General features: G+C 40.3%; 1 protein-coding gene across 2 annotated transcripts in view; it reads right to left on the minus strand.

The window, feature by feature from the left end:
• Window positions 1-21,213, minus strand: part of Mtm1 (myotubularin 1) — a 117,461-nt gene that overhangs the window by 4,401 nt on the left and 91,847 nt on the right. For both annotated transcript variants that reach the window (XM_050123649.1, XM_050123650.1), the window contains 4 exons: window positions 16,419-16,625; window positions 13,697-13,789; window positions 12,907-13,020; window positions 5,779-5,955 (listed from right to left, as the gene is read on the minus strand). In XM_050123649.1, the coding sequence (XP_049979606.1) occupies window positions 5,779-5,955; window positions 12,907-13,020; window positions 13,697-13,789; window positions 16,419-16,625 (591 nt within the window). The remainder of the gene's footprint in view (window positions 1-5,778; window positions 5,956-12,906; window positions 13,021-13,696; window positions 13,790-16,418; window positions 16,626-21,213) is intronic.

Here is a 21,213-nt window from a genome sequence, read left to right on the forward strand (position 1 = left end):
AAAATAGTTTCGTCATAACATTTTTATACATATTATATATTTTGATCCTACTGTTTGTTCCCCACCCCTGCTGATTCCTTTTCTCTTCCTAACTTGTCATCACTTCCTACTTTAATAACCTTTTTTTTTTCCATGGTGACCCAATGAATTTAATTAGGGTTGCTTATAGGAACATGGGGACCTTGTCAGTGATTGATAGACAGGAAAAAATATCTTCCCCATCCCCCAGCAACCATTAACTGAGGATAACATCACAGGGATGGGGCAGGGGGGAGGGCCTCATAGGTTACTTCTCCCTACCTACCGTTAAGTGCTTATAAATCCTTAGGAGGGGGAGACTCTTATGAGTCCCTCCCCTTAGGTACCGTTAAAGGTTTATTATTTTTCAGAGGGGCAGAGCCTCAGGAGTGCCTCCTCTTAGCTACTGTTTACTATCTATTACTTCTCAGGGAGGGGTGGAGCTCATGAGCCCCTTCTCTTAGCTGTTAAGTGTTTATAAATTCTTGGGGGTAGGAGGTAAGGACTCATGAGCCACTGTCCTCCAGCTACTGTAGACTGCCTATAAATCCACAGGGGAGGTGGGCATATGAGTACCCCCACTACAGGATTAGGACAAGCACAATCTTATACAGGTCTGGGTCATATAATTCTTGACATATAGGAGGGCAAGTTCTTCCTTGATATTCTCCCAGTTTTGGTTATCTAAAAAAAATCTTTCCTATGAATATTAAATTTTAGAATCAGTTTGACAACTAGAATCAGCACATATGCTTAGACAAGAAAAATAAATCAAATGTGACAAAATCATTTTTACAGTCGCATGAATGTATAACTATAATGAGTTTTCTAAACTATTAGCAATAAGATATTAATGAAAGATTACAAATGAAAAAGGTCAGTGAAGTAATGAATATAAAATACACAGAAGTTATTAACCTATAGATGCACAAAACAGTTAAAGAATATTAGCAGAGGAGTCCATTTCTGAGAGTATGTAAAGACAAGCAAGCAGTGAAGTCTAAAGTTCAATGACTTCAAATGTTATACCTGAACTTCTCACTTAGAAATGAGTGTGCACCAAACTCAACACAACATGCACAGAATAGGATACTTATCAAAGAAGCATTTTCACAGTCAAATGATTTTCACATTCATTTGCCTTTTAACTCTTCTACTAGAAATGACTTAAATACCATATATGTCAGACGGTTTATATGTCACTGGGCCTGTTCTTAACTTTCAGTTACTGAGTTTTATGTCACAGCAAGGACATAAGAACAGGCTAGGCTGGCCTTCATCAAGGTTAAGAGCTCATTATGGGGAGGGGCTGTATATTCTTTTCTCTTTCAACATGGGTAGTATATAATTGTGTTGTGAATACTGTAGGAGGCCATCAGTGAATGCTTTCTAGGTCCCACAAATGAATAATCACTTAACTTTTAAGTGGTTAAGTACATTTGATGGAGGAGAGTCATCTGTTTTGTGTTGATTTAACCATGTAAAAATGAAAAATTCAGAGAGTTTGGATTATGTACATTATGTTTTCTTTAAAATTTTTGACTGTGAAGGAGCTAAGTACAGAGAGACATTTCATTATATGGGCTGCCAAGCTAAACCAAAATGGATATCATAAGGGTATGACTTCAAAATTTGGGTCTAAGGATATGATGCTTTGGAAAGGAGTTTCTTCTTTTGTTTTCACAGAGGATGAGACCCTGTAGATTGCTTCTATCCCCATATGGTATGATAGACCATGCCCTCCTGAAAGGTTGCTGTGAACACCTTCAAAAAATTGCTTCATTCAACTGCCAACTGAGATAAAACTAGCACATGAAAGACCTAATTAACAGCGCCCCCATACAGCAGGAAGCAGTTTGGAGAGAAAGAACTGTGCCCATGTTCCCAAATATTGTTTATAAATGTTCTTTTACATTTAAAGGGGGAGATGATATAGATATGAATAATTTACATTGGAATGGATTTTAAGGTCAATTTGTTATATATATATATACATATATGCATATTTCTAATCTTGATTAAGGTATTGTGATTATGTAGTTCATTTAAAAATGTAATATATAATTAGGAAATATAGGTTAATAGATAACCATTGATAATAGTCAAGCTTGTAGTCATGTTAGTTAGATTATCTAGATATATAAAGATATATTTCAGTTAAATGGGCATTCTACATATCTTTCAAAGACTGCAGAATATGGCATTTTAATGTTTTAATAACTTAGGGCTTTTCATGACTATGAGACACGTCTGCTCCTGGCAGCATCAATCTACTTCAAGAGGAAGATGGGCATCAAAGAGGCTCCTTATGGAGTTTGATAGCCATTTGGGCAGGAAGCTGCTTTGCCTGGACTGTTGCATAAATTGGACACAGAGAACCCACAGAGAGAGGACTGCTGAACTTGCCTAAAGGTGAGATGGTCTTTCGGGGTTCCTGACTCATGAAAGAGTCTGTGGGACATTCTGCAGGACACAGCAGAAAGTGACTAAACTGTCTTTGAAATTTTCTGCTTCATGAAAATGTCTGCTGGATACTATGGGCCTGAAGGCTGAAGATGGATGCCCCAATGGTACAAAAGAACTTTGGGTGGCTGATGTCTCTGTCATTTCTAGCGTTTAAAGTTTCTTATTTCCTGTTTACTTAGGTAATATTATATCCTTCTGGAGTCTTTGATGGAATTAAAGAATGAATAATTATAATTTTCCTTAGTTATGATAAAAGATAAATAGATATAAATATTGTAACTGTAATTCTTGCTTGATAAGTGTTTTGTTATATGTAATCTTACTATGTTAAAGTGAAAGCCTTTCTTTTTTGTTTAAACAGAAAAAGGGAAAATGATGGAGGACAGTCATCTGTTTCGTGTTGATTTCATTGGTTAAATAAAGAGACTGTCTTGGCCCTTTAATAGGATAGAAAATTAGGTAGGCGGAGTAGACAGAACAGAATGCTGGGAGAAAGAAGCTGAGTCAGCAGTCACCATGATTCTCTCCGAGGCAGACGCAGGTTAAGAATCTTCCTGGTAAGCCACCAGCTCGTGGTGCTACACAGATTATTAGAAATGGGTTAATCAAGATGTGAGAATTAGCCAATAAGAGGCTAGAACTAATGGGCCAAGCAATGTTTAAAAGAATACAGTTTCCGTGTAATTATTTCGGGTGTAAAGCTAACCATGTGGGCGGCTGGGCGCTGGGAACGCTGCCCACCGCTCCTAACTACATACATTCTTTCAGGTTTAAATTATAAAATTTAGAAAGTCCTATGTGATTAGTTCTACACAAGCAGATCTCTAAAGATCTCACATACTTAATTCACACTTCTATTGTCAGCTTCATCTGAGGGCGCTGCAAGCACCAGCTTATGTGCCCCTGCCATCCTGGGGAGTCTTGTGGGCAAAGACTGTCTGTTCCTAATCCCTGTATTCTCCAAGTTCAGGCCACACAGGGATACTCAGTATTTTGCAGAAGAAAATATGAAGTGCCCAGGGACATCAATTTGTGTCGGAATATTATAAGTCAGAAACATCTACACAGGGAAGGTAATGCTTCTGAACAGATGCCAATAGACCATGATATACAGGAAATTAACGTCTGAAAGAAAAAGTTCCCTCAAAGAATGAACATTCTTGCTTGTCCAAGTTCCATTTTGCTAAGCCCTTGGAGAATATGGAGTGGGGGTACTTTATAGAATGTTCTGATGATGACATCACCTCAAACTTGCCTCATTAGCAAATGAAATAAAACCAATCAAAAGGTACCAAACCAAATGGCTTGTCACATAATCATTGTTAACTTTTATAGTCAGAAATGAATTAGCCAAAATTCCTTGTACTTCACAAATTCTAACAAGTACAAATGAAGAGGTAACTGTATGTGTGTGCATGTGTGTGCGCGTGTGTGTACATGTGCTCTGTTTATTTATTTAGAGACAGAGTCTCACGGTCTAGTCCTGGCTGACCTAAGCATACCATGTAGTCTAGGCTGGAGTCAAACTTGTAGAGATCTGCTTGTCTCTGCCTTTAAAGTGCTGGATGACAGATATGAGCCACCATGCCCGTCTTATAGTTTTAATTGTAAAATAAACATGTGTTCTGTAATGGCCATCACTTGCTACCTGACATTCTAAATGCCAGAACTATTGTTCAGGATATTCCCTCAACGTACTGCTCAAATTCCAAACTACATAGGCAAATATCCTCAAGCTCTGGCACCTGTCACTTTCCAAAAAGAATACTTACTTCTAACAGGGCCTCATTACAAAAGCCTTTCACTCAGGCAATAGAGACTTCACAGTGAGGGTGCCAGGCTGAAATGAGTAATTCCCCAGTGAGTGTGAGGCATAGGATGGTGTCCAGCCAGAGCAAGTGTGGAGAAGCCAGTGACATCAAGAATGAAGCTCTCTGCTTTGCTACCCCAGCCCACTACTAATGGGATTACAGCCAGGCTCTGGCAAGGCTGTACTGTGCAGGTAGTCAATGCCCTGTGCCACAGCACAATATGCAAAAGTCTACCAAGAGCCACCACAAACACTAGAAGACTCAGAACAAAGCTGGGAGTAGAGGCACTTTTCTTCTGAGCCTTATTAAATAGGTTGCATTTTCTTCTGGTTTAGGGTAAAGTTGTAAAAAGGGAAAACCCATGGAAATGAATGTATGTATATATGTGCTGTGGGATAGTGGTCTTCTACCCTGTAAAGATTTGTCACTTGTATTGCTTTAATATAATGCTAACTGGCCAGTAGCCAGGCAGGAAGTATATAGAAGGGGAGACCAGGCAGAAGTATAGGCAGGGCAACCAGGAGAATTCTGGGAAGAGGAAAGGCTGAGTCTTGCAGAGGAAGCAAGGTGAGACTGCCTTGCTGATAAAAGGTACCAAGCCACATGGTTAATACAGACAAGAATTATAGGTTAATGTAAATTATAAGAGTTAATAAGAAGCCAGGGCTAATAGGCCAATCAGTTTATAATTAATGTAAGCCTCTGTATGTTTCTTTGGGACTAAATGGCTGCGGAACCTGGCGGAACAGAAACCTTTGGTAACATATATGTATGTATGTATCTATGTATGTATTTATTTTCTCCTCCCTCCCCTCTCTTTACCTTCCCTTTCCATTCATCCCCCTCCCCTTCCCTCTTCTCCCTTCCTCTTTCTTTCTCTTCCCTCCTTCCTTCCTTCCTGTCTCTTTCCTTACCTCCCCTCCCTTTCCCCCTTTTCCTCTCTATCTCTTCCCTCCATCTCCTTCCTTTTCTATCCATCTCTACCCCTTTCCTGTTTTTCCCCCTTTTGAAATGTCTTTATTTAATGTGAGGTTTTTCACTTGAAAAATCTGCTTCCATGTGAACTGATAAGTAACTATCTAAGTTTAATAACCATTGGTGTACTGGTATCTTTCTTTTAGATATAGAGATATTCAGTGTACAAGATGTTGAGGAATTATGCACAGAGTCTTCTATAATGTGTAAGAATTTCAGGTGATTAGGGGAGACCCTTAGCTAGGAAAACTTAGAAACTTTCTAGAGTTTTAAAATGGCTTACATTATGATTAAAGAAATTACAGCATTCATTTGAGCAGAGAAATATAAGTTTAACTACAAAATTCATGGTTTAGTAATTCACAACAACTTTAAATTAGGGTTAGTTTAAAAGCAAGTGTTTTATTATGTTTGTTCTTAGATTGCGAACAAACCACCAGCACAGTAAATAGCATCATATTAGCTGGGGTAGAGCCATTCAGTCTAGCGAGGCTGTCTTTTCACTTACTTGTTGCTTGATTCTGGGATTCCATCGAATGTAGTAATTCACCCAGAGTTCCAAGTGGCGCATACTGGCAACTGGATATAAAACCCGATTGATTTCTTTTGTATAGAAGGGATTTTTGAATTTGTCTTTATTGCTGTTAATTAGCGACCATACAGAAACTGTTCTTTCTGTAACTTTCTACAGAGAGAGAAAGCAGAAAGGTAAACACACTCGCAAACCATCCTGCAGCCTGTGGCAACGAAGGGCACATTTACATTATCCTCCAGAATAGCAAAAAAAAAAAAAAATAATAATAATCAGCTGAGTGTTTGTATCCACTATTGATATTTGTATAGATAACTGCCTAGCTGAGAGCCAGTGTTTAGCTTTCTTTTTCTTTTTTTCAAGAAAGGAGCTCTTGTAGACCAGGCAAGCCTTGAACTCACTGAGATCCGCCTCCCTCTGCTTCATGAGTGCTGGGATTAAAGGCTTGTGCCTCCACCTCCAGGCTTCATCTATTTTTTTTTCATTCATCTGCCCATGTGCATTTAAGGTGATTTCAGATCCGACTCTTGGCTTTTGTGAGTAGTATTTCTGTAATAGGATGAATGCACTTATCTCTTCTACATACCAACTTGATTTCTTTGTTCCTTTTTTGTGCTACTTGGGTTTGAATACAAGACCACTAGGTCTATAACCAGACTATTTTAATAATATTTTACCTTTATTTAAGAAAAAGTATGTAGTGTAATGTGTGAGTGCAGGCACATGGATGCCATAGCCCGAGTACAGAGCACAGAGAACAACTCTGTGGAGTTGATTCTTTCCTTCAAACTTTACATTGGCTTTAGGGATCTGTGCTGGATAGTTTCATCTCAGCTTGACACAAATTAGGGTCATCAGAGAGGCGGGAACCCCATTTGAAAAAAAAAAAAAGAACACTTCTATGTAGACAAGCCTGTAGGGCATTTTCTTAAATATTGATTGATGTAGGAGGGCCCAGGCCATGGTGGATGGTGCCATCCTTGGGCTGATGGTCCTGGGTTCTATAAGAAAGCAGGCTGAGCAAGCTGTTGAAGGAGGCTGCTTGTTCATCCTGGCTGCCCAGAACTGAAACAATCACACAGAAACTGGATTATATAAATCACCACTTGGCCCATTAGCTCTAGCTTCTTATTGGCCAATTCTTACATCTTAATTTAACCCATTTCTAGTAATCTGTGTAAACCAGGTGGTGGTGGCACACACCTTTAATCCCAGGAAGATCTCTTTGAGTTTGAGGCCAGCCTGGTCTACAAGAGCTAGTTCCCAGTCAGCCTCCAAAGCTACAGAGAAACCCTGTCTCAGAAAACCAGAAAAGAAAGAAAAGAGAAAGGAAAGAAGGAAGGAAGGAAGGAAGGAAGGAAGGAAGGAAGGAAGGAAAAGAGAAAGAAAGGAAGGAAGAAAGAAGTGTAAATTTAGCATACAACCCAAAAATTTCACCTCTGGGTTGTATTTTTAAAAGAACTGGAGGTGGGGGAGCTAGGCATGGTAGCTCAAGCCCATAATCCCAGCAGTTGAGAGGTTAACATAGGAGGACCACAAGTTTCAGGCCAGTTGAGTTCCATACTGAGTTCCAAAGTAGGCTGGCCTACATATTAAGACCCTGTCGCCACCCAAAATAAAAATGCAATCACATCAATGTATAGCCTAAAATTAAATTCAGGATATGGGTATAAGGCATATATAAAATATAATTGAATTTTATGTTTTGACTGGATTCTATCTTTAAGATAGCTCATTATGCATATGCAAATATTCCAAAATCAGAACAAAATTCATAAAGCCAAAGCATTTCTGGTACCAAGAATTTGTGTTTTTGTTGTTTGATTGCTTACTTGCTTGCTTGCTTGCTTGGTTTTGGTTTTTCAAGGCAGGATTTCTCTGTGTAGCTTTGGACCCTGTCCTGGAACTTGCTTTGTAGACCAGGCTGGACTCAAACTCACAGAGATCCGCCTGCCTCTGCCTCCAGAGTGCTGGGATTAAAGATGTGTGCCACCACCACCTGGCCCAAAATTTGAAATATGAGGTAGATACTCATACTGTATTTGCAAAGAAACAGAAATCAAGGCAACTTGGGATTCTCCTGTGACAATATTGCATAGAAGACTTTTAAGGAAAGTGCTTCAAGCCAGCTTTCTGCAGCTGCCACCTATCTATGAAAGGAAAACAAAGATCCTCACAGACATACACAGCTTCAAGAATGAGCTACTTTGTGGGCTGGGGAGTTAGCTCCACCAGTATAACTTACCTTGCAAGCATGAGGGCCTTAGTTCAATCCGCAGAACCCACATAAAGCCCTAAGCAAATGGGGTATACAAATAATCCAGCACTGTGCATGTGGAGACTGGAGGATGCCGATATCTAACTGGCCATTCTAGCCCACTGGTAAGCTCTAGGGCAATGAGAGGCCCCGTCTTTAAAGAGATGGAGAGCATTTCTTAGGATGACACCTAGATTAGTGGCTGACCTGCATGCAATTATATGTGTGCATTTGCACCTGCACACACAAACTCACATTTAAAAAATGACCCACTTCCCCAAATGCACTTTCCTGTGGAAGTGACCAAAATAATGCACCCCAGGAAAAGAAAGTAAGGCTGCACAGTATTCCAAGAGTGACAATTCCAGCAAGGTAAAGGAACAACTGGTGTAGATTGAAGGTTCTGTGACGGAAACATTGGGGTCATCTGATGTGCTCAAGATTCTTCAGGGGTATGTGACACAGTAAGGAGAGTTTGGAGTTGAGTTAGTAAATAGACAGTTGTGAAAGCAAGAGAAAATCAATGCCTGCAGGAAAAGGAAAGAAATCACAGGACAAAGGCTGAGAGCGCAGCTGCAAACAGCAGGTGCTTAGTCATCAGAATCCAACTGCTAAATGCTGAGCTAATCAGAGCCATGCTATGGAGTGGAGATGTGTGGCAGAAAAAAAAATAGTCTGTCTGTGGGGCAGGAATAGGGGAAAGGAAGACATTGTGACCATGCCAGTAGTTAACACCTGCAACTGGATAGCTATGCAGTAGCAATAAAGGCATGCACTTGGGAGATAAGAAGACAAGTACCAGATAAATCAATTCAAAACACAAGTTGGCTCAAGCTTCATGGAAGACAGTATGAAGATTCTTCAGGAAATTAAAAATAGAACCACTCTGTGATCCAGAAAGCCTGCTACTACTGGTTGTATATCCAAAAGAAATCAAAGCCAGGCCTGGTGTATCAGGCCTGTGATCCCAGCTACTATGGAGACTGAGGTAGGAAGATCATAAATTAAAAGACTGTCTGGGCTACAAAACAAGATCAAGGCTGGTCTGGTGACTTCTGAGACCTTGTCTCATTTTTCTTAAATAGGGGGTAGAGAGATGACCTAGTGGGTGAGTAAAAGTGCTTACCTTGAAATCCTGGTGACCTGAGTTCAATGCTGTCTTAGAGTTTTTATTGCTGTGATGAAATAGCATGACCAAAGCAACTTGTGTGTGTTTGGGTGTCTGTGTGTGTCTGCATGTATTTTGATGGGCTGTGTTTACCTGGCTTACACTTTACATAGTCCATCACTGAGGGAAGCTAGGACAGGAAGTCAAACAGGACAAGAACCTGGAGGTGGGAGCTGATGCAGAGGCCATGGAGGGGCGCTGCTTACTTACTCCCTACTTACTTTAGCGTGTGCTCTCCATAGCTTGCTCAGCCTGCTTTCTTATAGAACCCAGGACCACCAGCCCAAGGATGGCACCACCCACAATGGGCCCTCCCTCATCAATCAATATTTAAGAAAATGCCCTACAGGCTTATTCCAGGACAGGGTCCAAAGCTACACAGAGAAATCCTGCCTTGAAAAACCAAAACCAAGCAAGCAAGCAAGCAAGTAAGCAATCAAACAACAAAAACACAAATTCTTGGTACCAGAAATGCTTTGGCTTTATGAATTTTGTTCTGATTTTGGAATATTTGCATATGCATAATGAGCTATCTTAAAGATAGAATCCAGTCAAAACATAAAATCCAATTATATTTTATATATGCCTTATACCCATATCCTGAATTTAATTTTAGGCTATACATTGATGTGATTGCATTTTTATTTTGGGTGGCGACAGGGTCTTAATATGTAGGCCAGCCTACTTTGGAACTCAGTATGGAACTCAACTGGCCTGAAACTTGTGGTCCTCCTATGTTAACCTCTCAACTGCTGGGATTATGGGCTTGAGCTACCATGCCTAGCTCCCCCACCTCCAGTTCTTTTAAAAATACAACCCAGAGGTGAAATTTTTGGGTTGTATGCTAAATTTACACTTCTTTCTTCCTTCCTTTCTTTCTCTTTTCCTTCCTTCCTTCCTTCCTTCCTTCCTTCCTTCCTTCCTTCTTTCCTTTCTCTTTTCTTTCTTTTCTGGTTTTCTGAGACAGGGTTTCTCTGTAGCTTTGGAGGCTGACTGGGAACTAGCTCTTGTAGACCAGGCTGGCCTCAAACTCAAAGAGATCTTCCTGGGATTAAAGGTGTGTGCCACCACCACCTGGTTTACACAGATTACTAGAAATGGGTTAAATTAAGATGTAAGAATTGGCCAATAAGAAGCTAGAGCTAATGGGCCAAGTGGTGATTTATATAATCCAGTTTCTGTGTGATTGTTTCAGTTCTGGGCAGCCAGGATGAACAAGCAGCCTCCTTCAACAGCTTGCTCAGCCTGCTTTCTTATAGAACCCAGGACCATCAGCCCAAGGATGGCACCATCCACCATGGCCTGGGCCCTCCTACATCAATCAATATTTAAGAAAATGCCCTACAGGCTTGTCTACATAGAAGTGTTCTTTTTTTTTTTTTCAAATGGGGTTCCCGCCTCTCTGATGACCCTAATTTGTGTCAAGCTGAGATGAAACTATCCAGCACAGATCCCTAAAGCCAATGTAAAGTTTGAAGGAAAGAATCAACTCCACAGAGTTGTTCTCTGTGCTCTGTACTCGGGCTATGGCATCCATGTGCCTGCACTCACACATTACACTACATACTTTTTCTTAAATAAAGGTAAAATATTATTAAAATAGTCTGGTTATAGACCTAGTGGTCTTGTATTCAAACCCAAGTAGCACAAAAAAGGAACAAAGAAATCAAGTTGGTATGTAGAAGAGATAAGTGCATTCATCCTATTACAGAAATACTACTCACAAAAGCCAAGAGTCGGATCTGAAATCACCTTAAATGCACATGGGCAGATGAATGAAAAAAAAAATAGATGAAGCCTGGAGGTGGAGGCACAAGCCTTTAATCCCAGCACTCATGAAGCAGAGGGAGGCGGATCTCAGTGAGTTCAAGGCCTGCCTGGCCTACAAGAGCTAGTTCCAGGATTAAAGGTGTATGCCGCCACCACCTGGCTTACATTTCCCTTTTTAAGATGCACTGTTTTCCATTCCCTTACTAGTTTATGAGAGTTCTTTATCTCCCAGAGAGATACAGAATAAGTACCTGGTTCTAGAACACTTGGAGCAAGTCACGATTGCTACTTTTTCCTCGGAGGGAACCTCTGCCAGGGTCCTTAACCTCCATAGAGGGATGGAGGAGAAAGGGGTAGCTTATTCCAACCAGGTTTTTCTTCATGTTACTTCTCACTTTGTCCTAGATAATATGCTGGCAGGGTTCAGCCCTGGGCCCAGCTAGGTCTTCTGCAATACAGAGTGAGCTGGTGCTTGGCTTCTCTGCTGCGGCTTTCAGATTTTGCTTTCTTAAGCTACAATATTTGTTACATATCTATTGGCTTTTATCCTATTTTTTTCTGTAATTTTCTCCTTTTTCCTATTTTTATAGGTTCACGCCCTTCCACTTTTTTAAAGTTTTTTTTAAAATATTTATTTATTTATTATGTATACAATAGTCTGTCTGTGTGTATGCCTGCAGTTCAGAAGAGGGCACCAAACCCCATTACAGATAGCTGTGAGCCACCATGTGGTTGCTGGGAATTGAACTCAGGACCTTTGGAAGAGCAGGCAATGCTCTTAACCTCTGAGCCATCTCTTCAGCCCCCCTTCCACTTTTTTTTAAAATTTATTTATTTATATATTAAAGATTTCTGTCTCTTCCCCACCTCCGCCTCCCCTTTCCCTCCCCCTTCCCCAATCAAATCCCCCTCCCTCGTCAGCCCAAAAAGCAATCAGGGTTCTCTGCCCTGTGGGAAGTCCAAGGACCACCCACCCCTTCCACTTTTTAACTGGACTTAAGATCCACTCCAAGAGTTGTAACCCATAACTGTAATTTTTAATGAGGCCAAGAACCTAAGCACACATAGGTCATGGGCCCAGGGGAAAACCTACTACTCTTAGTCTCCTAAATAAATATAACAATAAAATGATGTCTTATGACACATTGCTAAATCTAAAGATTAGTGAACACTCAGCTCATACCAGAGAAGCTGCTTCTTGCTGTAGACGGTAATTAACACAGAGACTCATAACTGCACAAAGTATATAAAGGGAGAGATTTTGGAGTATTTGGCCCCAAATCGGATGTTTTTATCAAATCCCCCATTCCAAGCTCAGGAGTCTATGCAGAAGAGGACGTGGAATGTCTATAAGGAGCAGTGTTGGTGAATGACTTCCATGAAACAGCAAGTTCCAGATACATATGAACTCCAAGAGACTGTGACGCCATGGACAACTGCACAACTTCAAGTCAGACAAAAGCCCAGAAAGAAGTGCACACAAATTGCCACCCCACACCAAGAAGGTATTTTAAAATGATAGCTGTTGGGAAAGGGAAACATCAGTTTTCATCAATGGACTGTGACCCAGGGTCCCATGTTTTTAGTAGCTATTTTTTCCTCTCTCCCTCCCCCCATCCCTCCCTCCTTCATTTTGAAGAGAGAAACACTATCAAGTGAGATGGGTAAGGGAGGGTGTAAGAACTGGAAGGATCTGAAGGACTGGAAAGAATAGTATCAAAAATATATTACCTGAAATTCTCAAAGAATAAATTTTAAATTTCCTCTTACATTACTTTCCCTGCAGCCCCACAGGGGAAACTTGTATACCTTAAAATCACCCCTACTCCTCAGGGAAGCACCAGTCTTTCATATTCTTCCTAGAATCACTTTGTAAAGCCTTCACAAAATCCATTAGTGTTTTGCTTACCTGTTTTTCTCGAGCTGATTCACAGTTAAATAAGAAAGTACCAAATCGACAGCTATACAGATGATCCAAGATCGTAATCAAAAATCGTTCATTGAACTCAAAAGCTGTGGGGAACTAGATAAGAACAAACAAACAAGCAGAATGTGAAAAATAGTCTGTTCTTTCAAGGAAGAAAAAAATGCATTGTTTCTACCAAACCAGAGTATCAAAGTAAGAATTTATGGTGTAACATTATTCACTTTGAATTAAAAGAAACACACAAATACATATATACATTATGGGAAGAGAAGAAGCACAGATGGGTAGGAAAAGTGACTAAATGCTGCCACACTGCAGAACTCTGGGAAGGCCAGCAGAGACTGCCATTTGCACACATAGCAGAGGATTTTTCTTTTTTCTCTTGCACTTCATATAAGAGTAACGCACTTGAATATGTATCAATTCAAGGAAGAAAAAGGAAAAAATGGCCAAAAGTACAGTGTATAAAGTATTACAGGTTAGCAGGCACAGAAATGCCAGGGCACTGTCAGTCCTGCTGACCTTCCATTAGAATAGGTAATCCGGTGAAAATTTAATTTTATAAATTTTATATGGAGTATTACAAACATACATAGTGGTAGTAATTAAAAAATGTATTCCTATGTCTCCATTGCTGGGATTCAATCACGATTCGTTCATAGCCAGGCCTGTTTCATTTTTATTTCTGCCCTGCATTATTTTGTAGGCAAACTTCAGATGTTATAATACACTATTTAAACATTAAGAGTATATTCATTCCACATATTCTTACCTGTTTTGACATCTGCCACACACAGTCAATAAACTGGAGGAAAATAGGAGATCGGTCAGCATCAGCATGATTTTTATCACCATGACCTATTCTCTGGAATGAATTGATGAAGATGATTTAATTCACAGGTACAAAACAGAGAAAGTATATAACTTACAAAATGCCACAATGCAACGCAGCAACCTGACTTCTAAATGCCAAGCTCGTCAGACAGTAAACTTTGTGTGTTGCCATGGAAATACAGAGAAACAACAGATGATTTCATAATGATGGCAATTTTAAAAATTACATTTACTTGTGTGTTTGGTGTATGTATGTGCACAACTCCTACATGTGCATGGAAGTCAGAGATCAACTTTCAAGGGTTCACTCTGTCCTTCTAGAAAGTGAGTCTTAGGACTGAACTCATGTCATTAGGCCTGATGGGAAGCACCTGAGCCATTTCACCATCTGAATAATGACAATTCAGTGAGGGGCTGGAGGAGGAATTTAGTCAATTAAGAGCTAGTTGTGCAAGCACAAGGACCTGAGTTTAATCTCTATTATTCATGGCAAAATCAACCAACCGACTGACCAACCAACCAACCAACCAACCAACCAACCAACCAACCAACCAAAGCAACTGGTATGGCAACACAAGAGCTGGACAGTAGAGACAGGAGGATCCTTGGGGCTCACTGGTCAGTCAACCTAGCTCAAGCAAAAAGTTCTATGTCCCTGAGATAGACCCTACTTAATAAAAAAGAAGGCTAACTCCTGAGTCATATGCATTTACACACATACTAGCACACTGCAAATACACATAAAACAATGAAAACTAGCACAGCACCATCAACCTATACAACTGTTACAATTATTTCATATGATTGGAATGTTGTACAGGTCCTAGACAGCTGCAGGTGTAGGTGACTGGATGTTCTAGAAGCCTGGACGATCCAAGGTTGGAAATCATGCCCCAAATACAGTTATTCTAATTAAAATGCCTTCCTCTGCTACAACCAAATCAAACCCATCACAACATCTTTATTAAACAGTAACCACTTCCACTTGAAAATGTTACTCAACCCATTTGTGAGCTTTGGATGAAGGACAGAACAGATCAAATAGCATTTCTATTAGTATTACATATGTACCCTCTGAGAAGCAGCATGGAGCTGGGTCAAGGAGAGATGGTTCAGCAGTTAGGAGCACTGGTTGCTCTTGCAGACCACTCAGGCTCATTTCCTAGCACTCAGCGGGGCTAACAACCAGTTAACCCCAGTACTCCGGAATCTGCTGCCCTCTTCTGGCTTTCAAGAACACTGCATCTATGAGGTGCACAAACAATCATGCAGACCAAACACCTCCCCTGACAGAAAACAAATACATCTTCTAAAAAGATGCTCATTCAAAGGGTACCTGGAAATGAGACCTAAGAATAAAGCTGTCATTAGTCCAGAGACAACTGTCATCCTAGCTTCCTTCTTTTATGAAATTTTAATTTAAACATTTCTTTAGTTTTTCTTTTCTGAAACAATTCTTGCTTTATAGCCTACACCTGCCTGGAACACACTGGGTAACCTAGGCTTGAAACTCACAGGGTAAACTTGACTGAAACATATTGGGTAACACAGGCTTGGAACTCACTGGGTAACTTTGCCTAGAATTCATTGGGTAACTTAGCCTAGGCTGAGACTCACTGGGTGGTCTAGGCCTAGAAATCACCGGGTAGTATTGGCCGAAACTCACTGGGCAGCCTTGGCCTGGAACACACTGTGTAGCCCTGGCTGGAACTCACTATGTAGCCTAGGTCTAGAACTCAGTGGGGAGCATTGGCTGTAGCTCACTGGGTAGCACTGACTGGAACTCACTGGGGAGATCTGGAGAGATCTCATTGGGCAGCCAAGGCATGGAACACACTGGATAGCCTTGGCGGGAAATCACTGGGTACCCTCCGCTGGAACACACTGGGTAGCCTGGACAAGGATTTTCACTGAGAAGCCTCAGTTGGAACTCACTTGATAACATAGGCCTGGAACTCACTGGATAGCCATGGCTAGAACTCATTGGGTAGCCCAGACCTGCAACTCACTTAGTAGCCTAGGCCTGGAATTCATTGGGTAACCTTGGCTAGAAATAACTGAGCAGCCTAGGCCTGGAACTCAATGAATAGCCATGGCTGAAATTCGTTGGGTAGCTGAGGCCTATAAATCACTTAGCCTATTCCTAGAACTTACTGAGTAGCCTCGGCAGGAACTCACAGGGAAGCCTAGGCATGGAAGTAACTGGGTATTCTCGCCTGGCACTCACTGGGTAGCCTTGGCAGGCACTTACAACAACCTTCCTATCTGTCTAAGCCTTCCAAGTTTCAGTTTATACATTTCTTTGCAGACTTCATTACTTTTGTTCTAACTAGAAATAGCAATGATGGATCAACCCTAAAACGTCTTCCATTAGCCCAAAGTGTCATAGCTTTCAAACTGTCAAGTAGTTTTCAATTTTATTCTTCAGATATTTTTCGAGAGAAGGCAAATGTAACCCTGGCTCTCTTGGAACTTGCTATATAGACCTGGATGGCCTTGAACTCACTGAGATCTTCTAACCTCCTCAATGCTGCGATTAAAGGTAAATGCCACCTTGCTTGGCCACTCCTCAGACTTTCATGTCAGACCTTAAGAAACAGTACAAAAACAGTTCTTAAAATCCCAACTGATTTAAAAGGACAGCTTTAGTATTTACTTACAGATGCAAATTTATGTCCAAAACTTATCCACTCTTTCTGTACCAATATTTCAAAGCCTTCAATAGTCCTGTAGAAACTGTCCAGCATCAGCATGGCCAGGGATGTCAACTGAGCAGTCCTGTCCCATCCGTCACTGCAGTGCACAAGCACTGAGCTCTTCCCTGAAGAAACTTTGTCTGCAACTTGAATGGCTCCTGTTAGAACAAGCTGCAGAGAAAAATATGCAAGTCAGTAGCAGAGGGCAGCAGGGAGCACTGGTACTGGTCCAATGTCAAAGCACTATCCATCTTCACTCTAGCCCAAGTCCTGATTTCAAAGGTCAATGAGCATCACAAACCAGAACATCAGGGACTACAGGATCCTGGGGAGCTCTCTGTGCTGTGTGTAGAGATCACATTCGGATGCTCTGAGATTCTTTTCAGTGCTCCAGTCCTTTGCATGAACAAGTGATATTCTATAGTATGAATAGCTAATTGTCCATTCTTCAGCTGAAAGAAATCTGGTAGTTTCTAGCATCTGTATACTACAAGCCATGCTATTGTGGACTTTTGCATTCTCAGTTTTTGATTGGACATGGGCATACCATTTTCTTTCTTCTTACATAAACATCTATAAGTGAAATCACAGGGCCATATGGCACATGTATGCTCAAGGTAAAAAATATGCCTATTTAAAGAAACAAATTTTAAGGAAAATAGCTATACAACCCCACATTCCTTCCAGTATTGTTTGAAGCTTGTATCTTCCCAAGTGCTTAACTCTGAGCTGATTTTAAAAACATACTATTCTGTGCATATTTCTATATGACTTCATTCATGCAGGACAACGATGTAGAGTCTGTTATCTCCTTCTACCTGTATATGTATTTTGGGACTGACTCTGGTCGCCAGGCTTGAATGGCATGCATTTTAGCTGTTGAGCCATCTTGTTGGCCCTTGAGCTGATTTTCTAAGGTTTATACCATGGAGCACCTCAAATTCTAACACCATGCTTAGAATGTACTATGGTCACTTTAACTAATTCAAAGACAGTGAAAAAATTCACTGAAATGTATTTAAGGACAAGTTCGCTCATGTGAACCATCTGACAAACAGAAAAGATAAAAGCTTAGTATTTTTTCATGAACTCATGAGAGAAAAGCGAACAAGAAAAAAGTTAGGGGACCAAAGGATGGCAGATTCTCAAAAGCACCAGTGCAGAAGTGAGTGCCCCTGAAATGACTCCCTGCAATCCTGTTTGCAGTTTTAACTTGAGGTACTTCTGCAGAAAGTGCTGCTGAGAAGCAGGGCTAACATTTTAGATTACTGGAGCGCAACTTAATGAAGTTGGGGTTCCAGCACACTGTAGAGGGCAGCTCTCCCCCAAAATATGCTTCTCACTTACAATAAAAAGAAAATTATTTTTGAAAATTCTAGATGTTTTCTAATTATGAAATCCCAAAATCACTCTGACTTGGAGTAACTGCAATTATCTAATAAAATAAAATCTGGTTTTCAAAACAAAACCACTGAGAAGAAATAATTGGGCACTCTTGTGTGAGAGAGAGAGCTGCAGGATCTGGCCAGTAGTTCTGGCTGGTACCAAGGAATTTATTAAGTGGTCATGAGAAGCTGAGAAGATAGAAGAATAGATTTTCCTCAGCCCTCAGAGAGGAAATACAGCCCAAGTGTTGCACCTAATCTGCAAGACTAAGTTTAGTAACACCTGCTCTACTGCCCTAACCTGCTAGGTTGTATCTGCTGTGTGAGAAACTCTGGGGTGGATGCTCTTACACTTGCTCACATGGGCTCTTCTGATCTTCGACTGATATGAAACACCTCTCAGCATACTTGATAAGGGGCTCAGCCTAAGTTTAGCACTCAACCATGACTCCCAAGCTCACATGTCAGTTCCAAGTCTCTATCTTGAGTTCCACTTTACAAGAGAACCTGCTTGACACACTGCACCAGAGGATGGCATGCCACTACCTCCAAAGCATGGTGTTTCTCTTAAGCCTAGTCAGGACTGCCCTTCAACTGAAAATGGAAGCATGATTTTTCTCAGGCAGGTGGGTGTACCCTCCTTGTGGCTGTCTTCAATTCTGAAGTTCTTACATCTACTTAACCACAACATACCACAGGCTCTGCATAAGAAGCAACTTGTATCTTGTCTTTTAGTAGCCTTTGCATCCTTGCATTGACACTACTATTTTGAATCTTCTTTTTCTAGCTTCACATTCTTTTCTCTTGTATCAATTACATAATCAACCCCTAGAACAGTTCGCTGCATTGCCAAACTGTTACCCAAACCCTGAGAATTCTTCCCAGTATTTGACAGTCAAGGCCCTGGCTGCATGGCTTCTCCCAGATCCTTTGCTAGACCATTCTCACTTAAAATTATTTCTTAGTTTTAGAAACTTTATTATTAAAAAAAAGACCCTTGCAAATAAATTAAAACATTAAACCATTCTTGTCAACTTGGACTCACCTACAGCAGTTTCTGAGTGCTCACCTCAGCTGTATTCTTTAAAATAGATTCCCCCATCACTCTGCTTTCTGGAAGGACTAGGGCAAGCCTGCTTTTTCAGCTGACTTTGCTATAAAGGCCTACTCTGAACTGAAAACACAGTATCTTAGAATACGATGTTTCCTTTTATACTTAACTTCTTCGACCATCTAGCCACCCTCTTAAGGGCTCTTTTTTCTTTCACAGCTTCTACCATAATGATCTGCATTAAAACTGTGCTATTTAAAAATATATTTTAAATTTCAGCAACAAAGGAAAGCTGTGAAGGTACTGCAGGAGGTTCCAAGAAACCTAACCCACTTTTCCTTCTTAGCATCATTTCAAGGGATATTTTCCACAACTAAGAAACCTATATTGATACAATATTACTTACTAAGAAATTTATCTTTAAGTTTACTGCTTTAAAAATCCATTCTTTATTCACATTTCCTTAGGATTTTTTTTAAATATTTATTTACTTTATATGTATGGGTATTTTGCTTGCCTGTATATCTTTGTATAATGTGTTTACCTGCACATGCAGAGGTCAGAAGAGGACATCAGATTCCCCTGCAACTGGATTTACAGAGAGTTGTGAGCCATCATAGGTGATGAGAATCAAACTCAGGTCCTCTGGAAGGGCAGTCTATGCTCTTATTCACTTAACCATCTTTCCTGCCCCACATTTCCTTAGTTCTTAATCTAATGGCCCTATTGTTTCTAGAGTCCCATTCAGGATACTACAATATAGTTAGAGACCACAATTAATTGTTTTATAATTCATTTTATGGGGATGATATATTGAGAGAAATGAAAATTAGACAGGAAAAATAAAAAATATAATTTTTGTCAAGTTGGAAAGCATAATTTCACTAGAGAACAATATATCTTACTAATTCACCTGCTTAAAATATGCTTTTGGTTGGCATGTTTATAAAACTACATTGTTTCCAAAAGTAATAGTCCACTAACATAGTTCCTAATACTTGTGATGTGGCAATCCCCTCTGTATGCTATAAATATGCTTTATTACCATTGGTTAATTTAAAACTCTTTTAAAAATGTAATGTATAATTAAAAACTGCAGATTAATAGGTAGTCATTTATAACAATCAAACTTGTAATCTGATAGGTTTTCTAGATGTACAGAGATATATTTCAGATGGATAGACATTTTTCTAATATTTCAAAGACGTACAGAATATGGCATTTAAAATGTTTTGAGAACTTAGGCTTTTCTTGACAATGAGACATGTCTACTTCTGGCAGCACCAATTACTTAAGAGGATGATGGGCACTGAAGAAACTCCTTATGGAATTTGCTGTCATTGTGGCAAAATTAGCCATTTGGGTAAGGAACTGCTCTTTCCTGGACTATTTGATGGTAATGCTGTATGAACTGGATATGAAGGACCCACAGAAAAGTGACTGCTAAACTTTCCAAAAGATGGGATGGTCCTTCCTGCTTCATGAAAGAGTCTGCCAGACATTCTGCAGGACATTAAAAAAAAAGTGACTGACAAACTACCAGTATAGGCAGAACAGATCTTCAAATTTCCTGCTTCACTGAAAAGTCTGCTGGATACTTATGGGCCTGTAGGCTAAAGATGGGTGCCCCAATGTTACAGAACTTTGAGTGATTGTCTGATGTAGGAGGGTCTTCTATCTATCTGTTGCTTTCATTGGTTAATTAATAAAGAAAACTGCTTGGCCTGATATGTCAGAACATAGGTAGGCAGGGAAGACAGAACAGAATGCTGGGAGAAAGAAAGCAGAGTCAGGCAAACGCCATGATTCTCCAGCCCAAGACGGACATAGGTTAGAATCTTGCCGGTAAGCCACAGTCTCGTGGTGCTACACAGATTATTAAAAATGGGTTAATCAAGATGTGAGAGTTAGCCAGTAAGAGGCTAGAAATAATGGGCCAGGCAGTGTTTAAATGAATACAATTTGTGTGTTGTTATTTCGGGGTATAAGCTAGCCAAGTGGCTGGGAGCCAGGCTGCGGGATGCAGCCCGCAGCTCCTCGCTACAACTGTCCAGGCAGCAAGATGTCTCTGTCCTTTCTGGAGTTTTGGAAGTTACTTATAATGAACTTCCTGTTAACTTAGGTAATAGTATCTCCTTCTGTGGTCTTTGACAGAGTTAATTGCTACATATAATTAAAGTTTTTCTTAGTTATGATAAAAGATAATTAGATATAAAACTTTATTTATTTATTTATTTATTTATTTTGGTTTTTCGAGACAGGGTTTCTCTGTGGCTTTGGAGCCTGTCCTGGAACTAGCTCTTGTAGACCAGGCTGGTCTCGA

Source organism: Alexandromys fortis, unplaced genomic scaffold (assembly GCF_014885135.2).
Source record: "Alexandromys fortis isolate MF-2015 unplaced genomic scaffold, M_Fortis_MF-2015_v1.1 scaffold_206, whole genome shotgun sequence".
Lineage (NCBI taxonomy): Eukaryota > Metazoa > Chordata > Mammalia > Rodentia > Cricetidae > Alexandromys > Alexandromys fortis.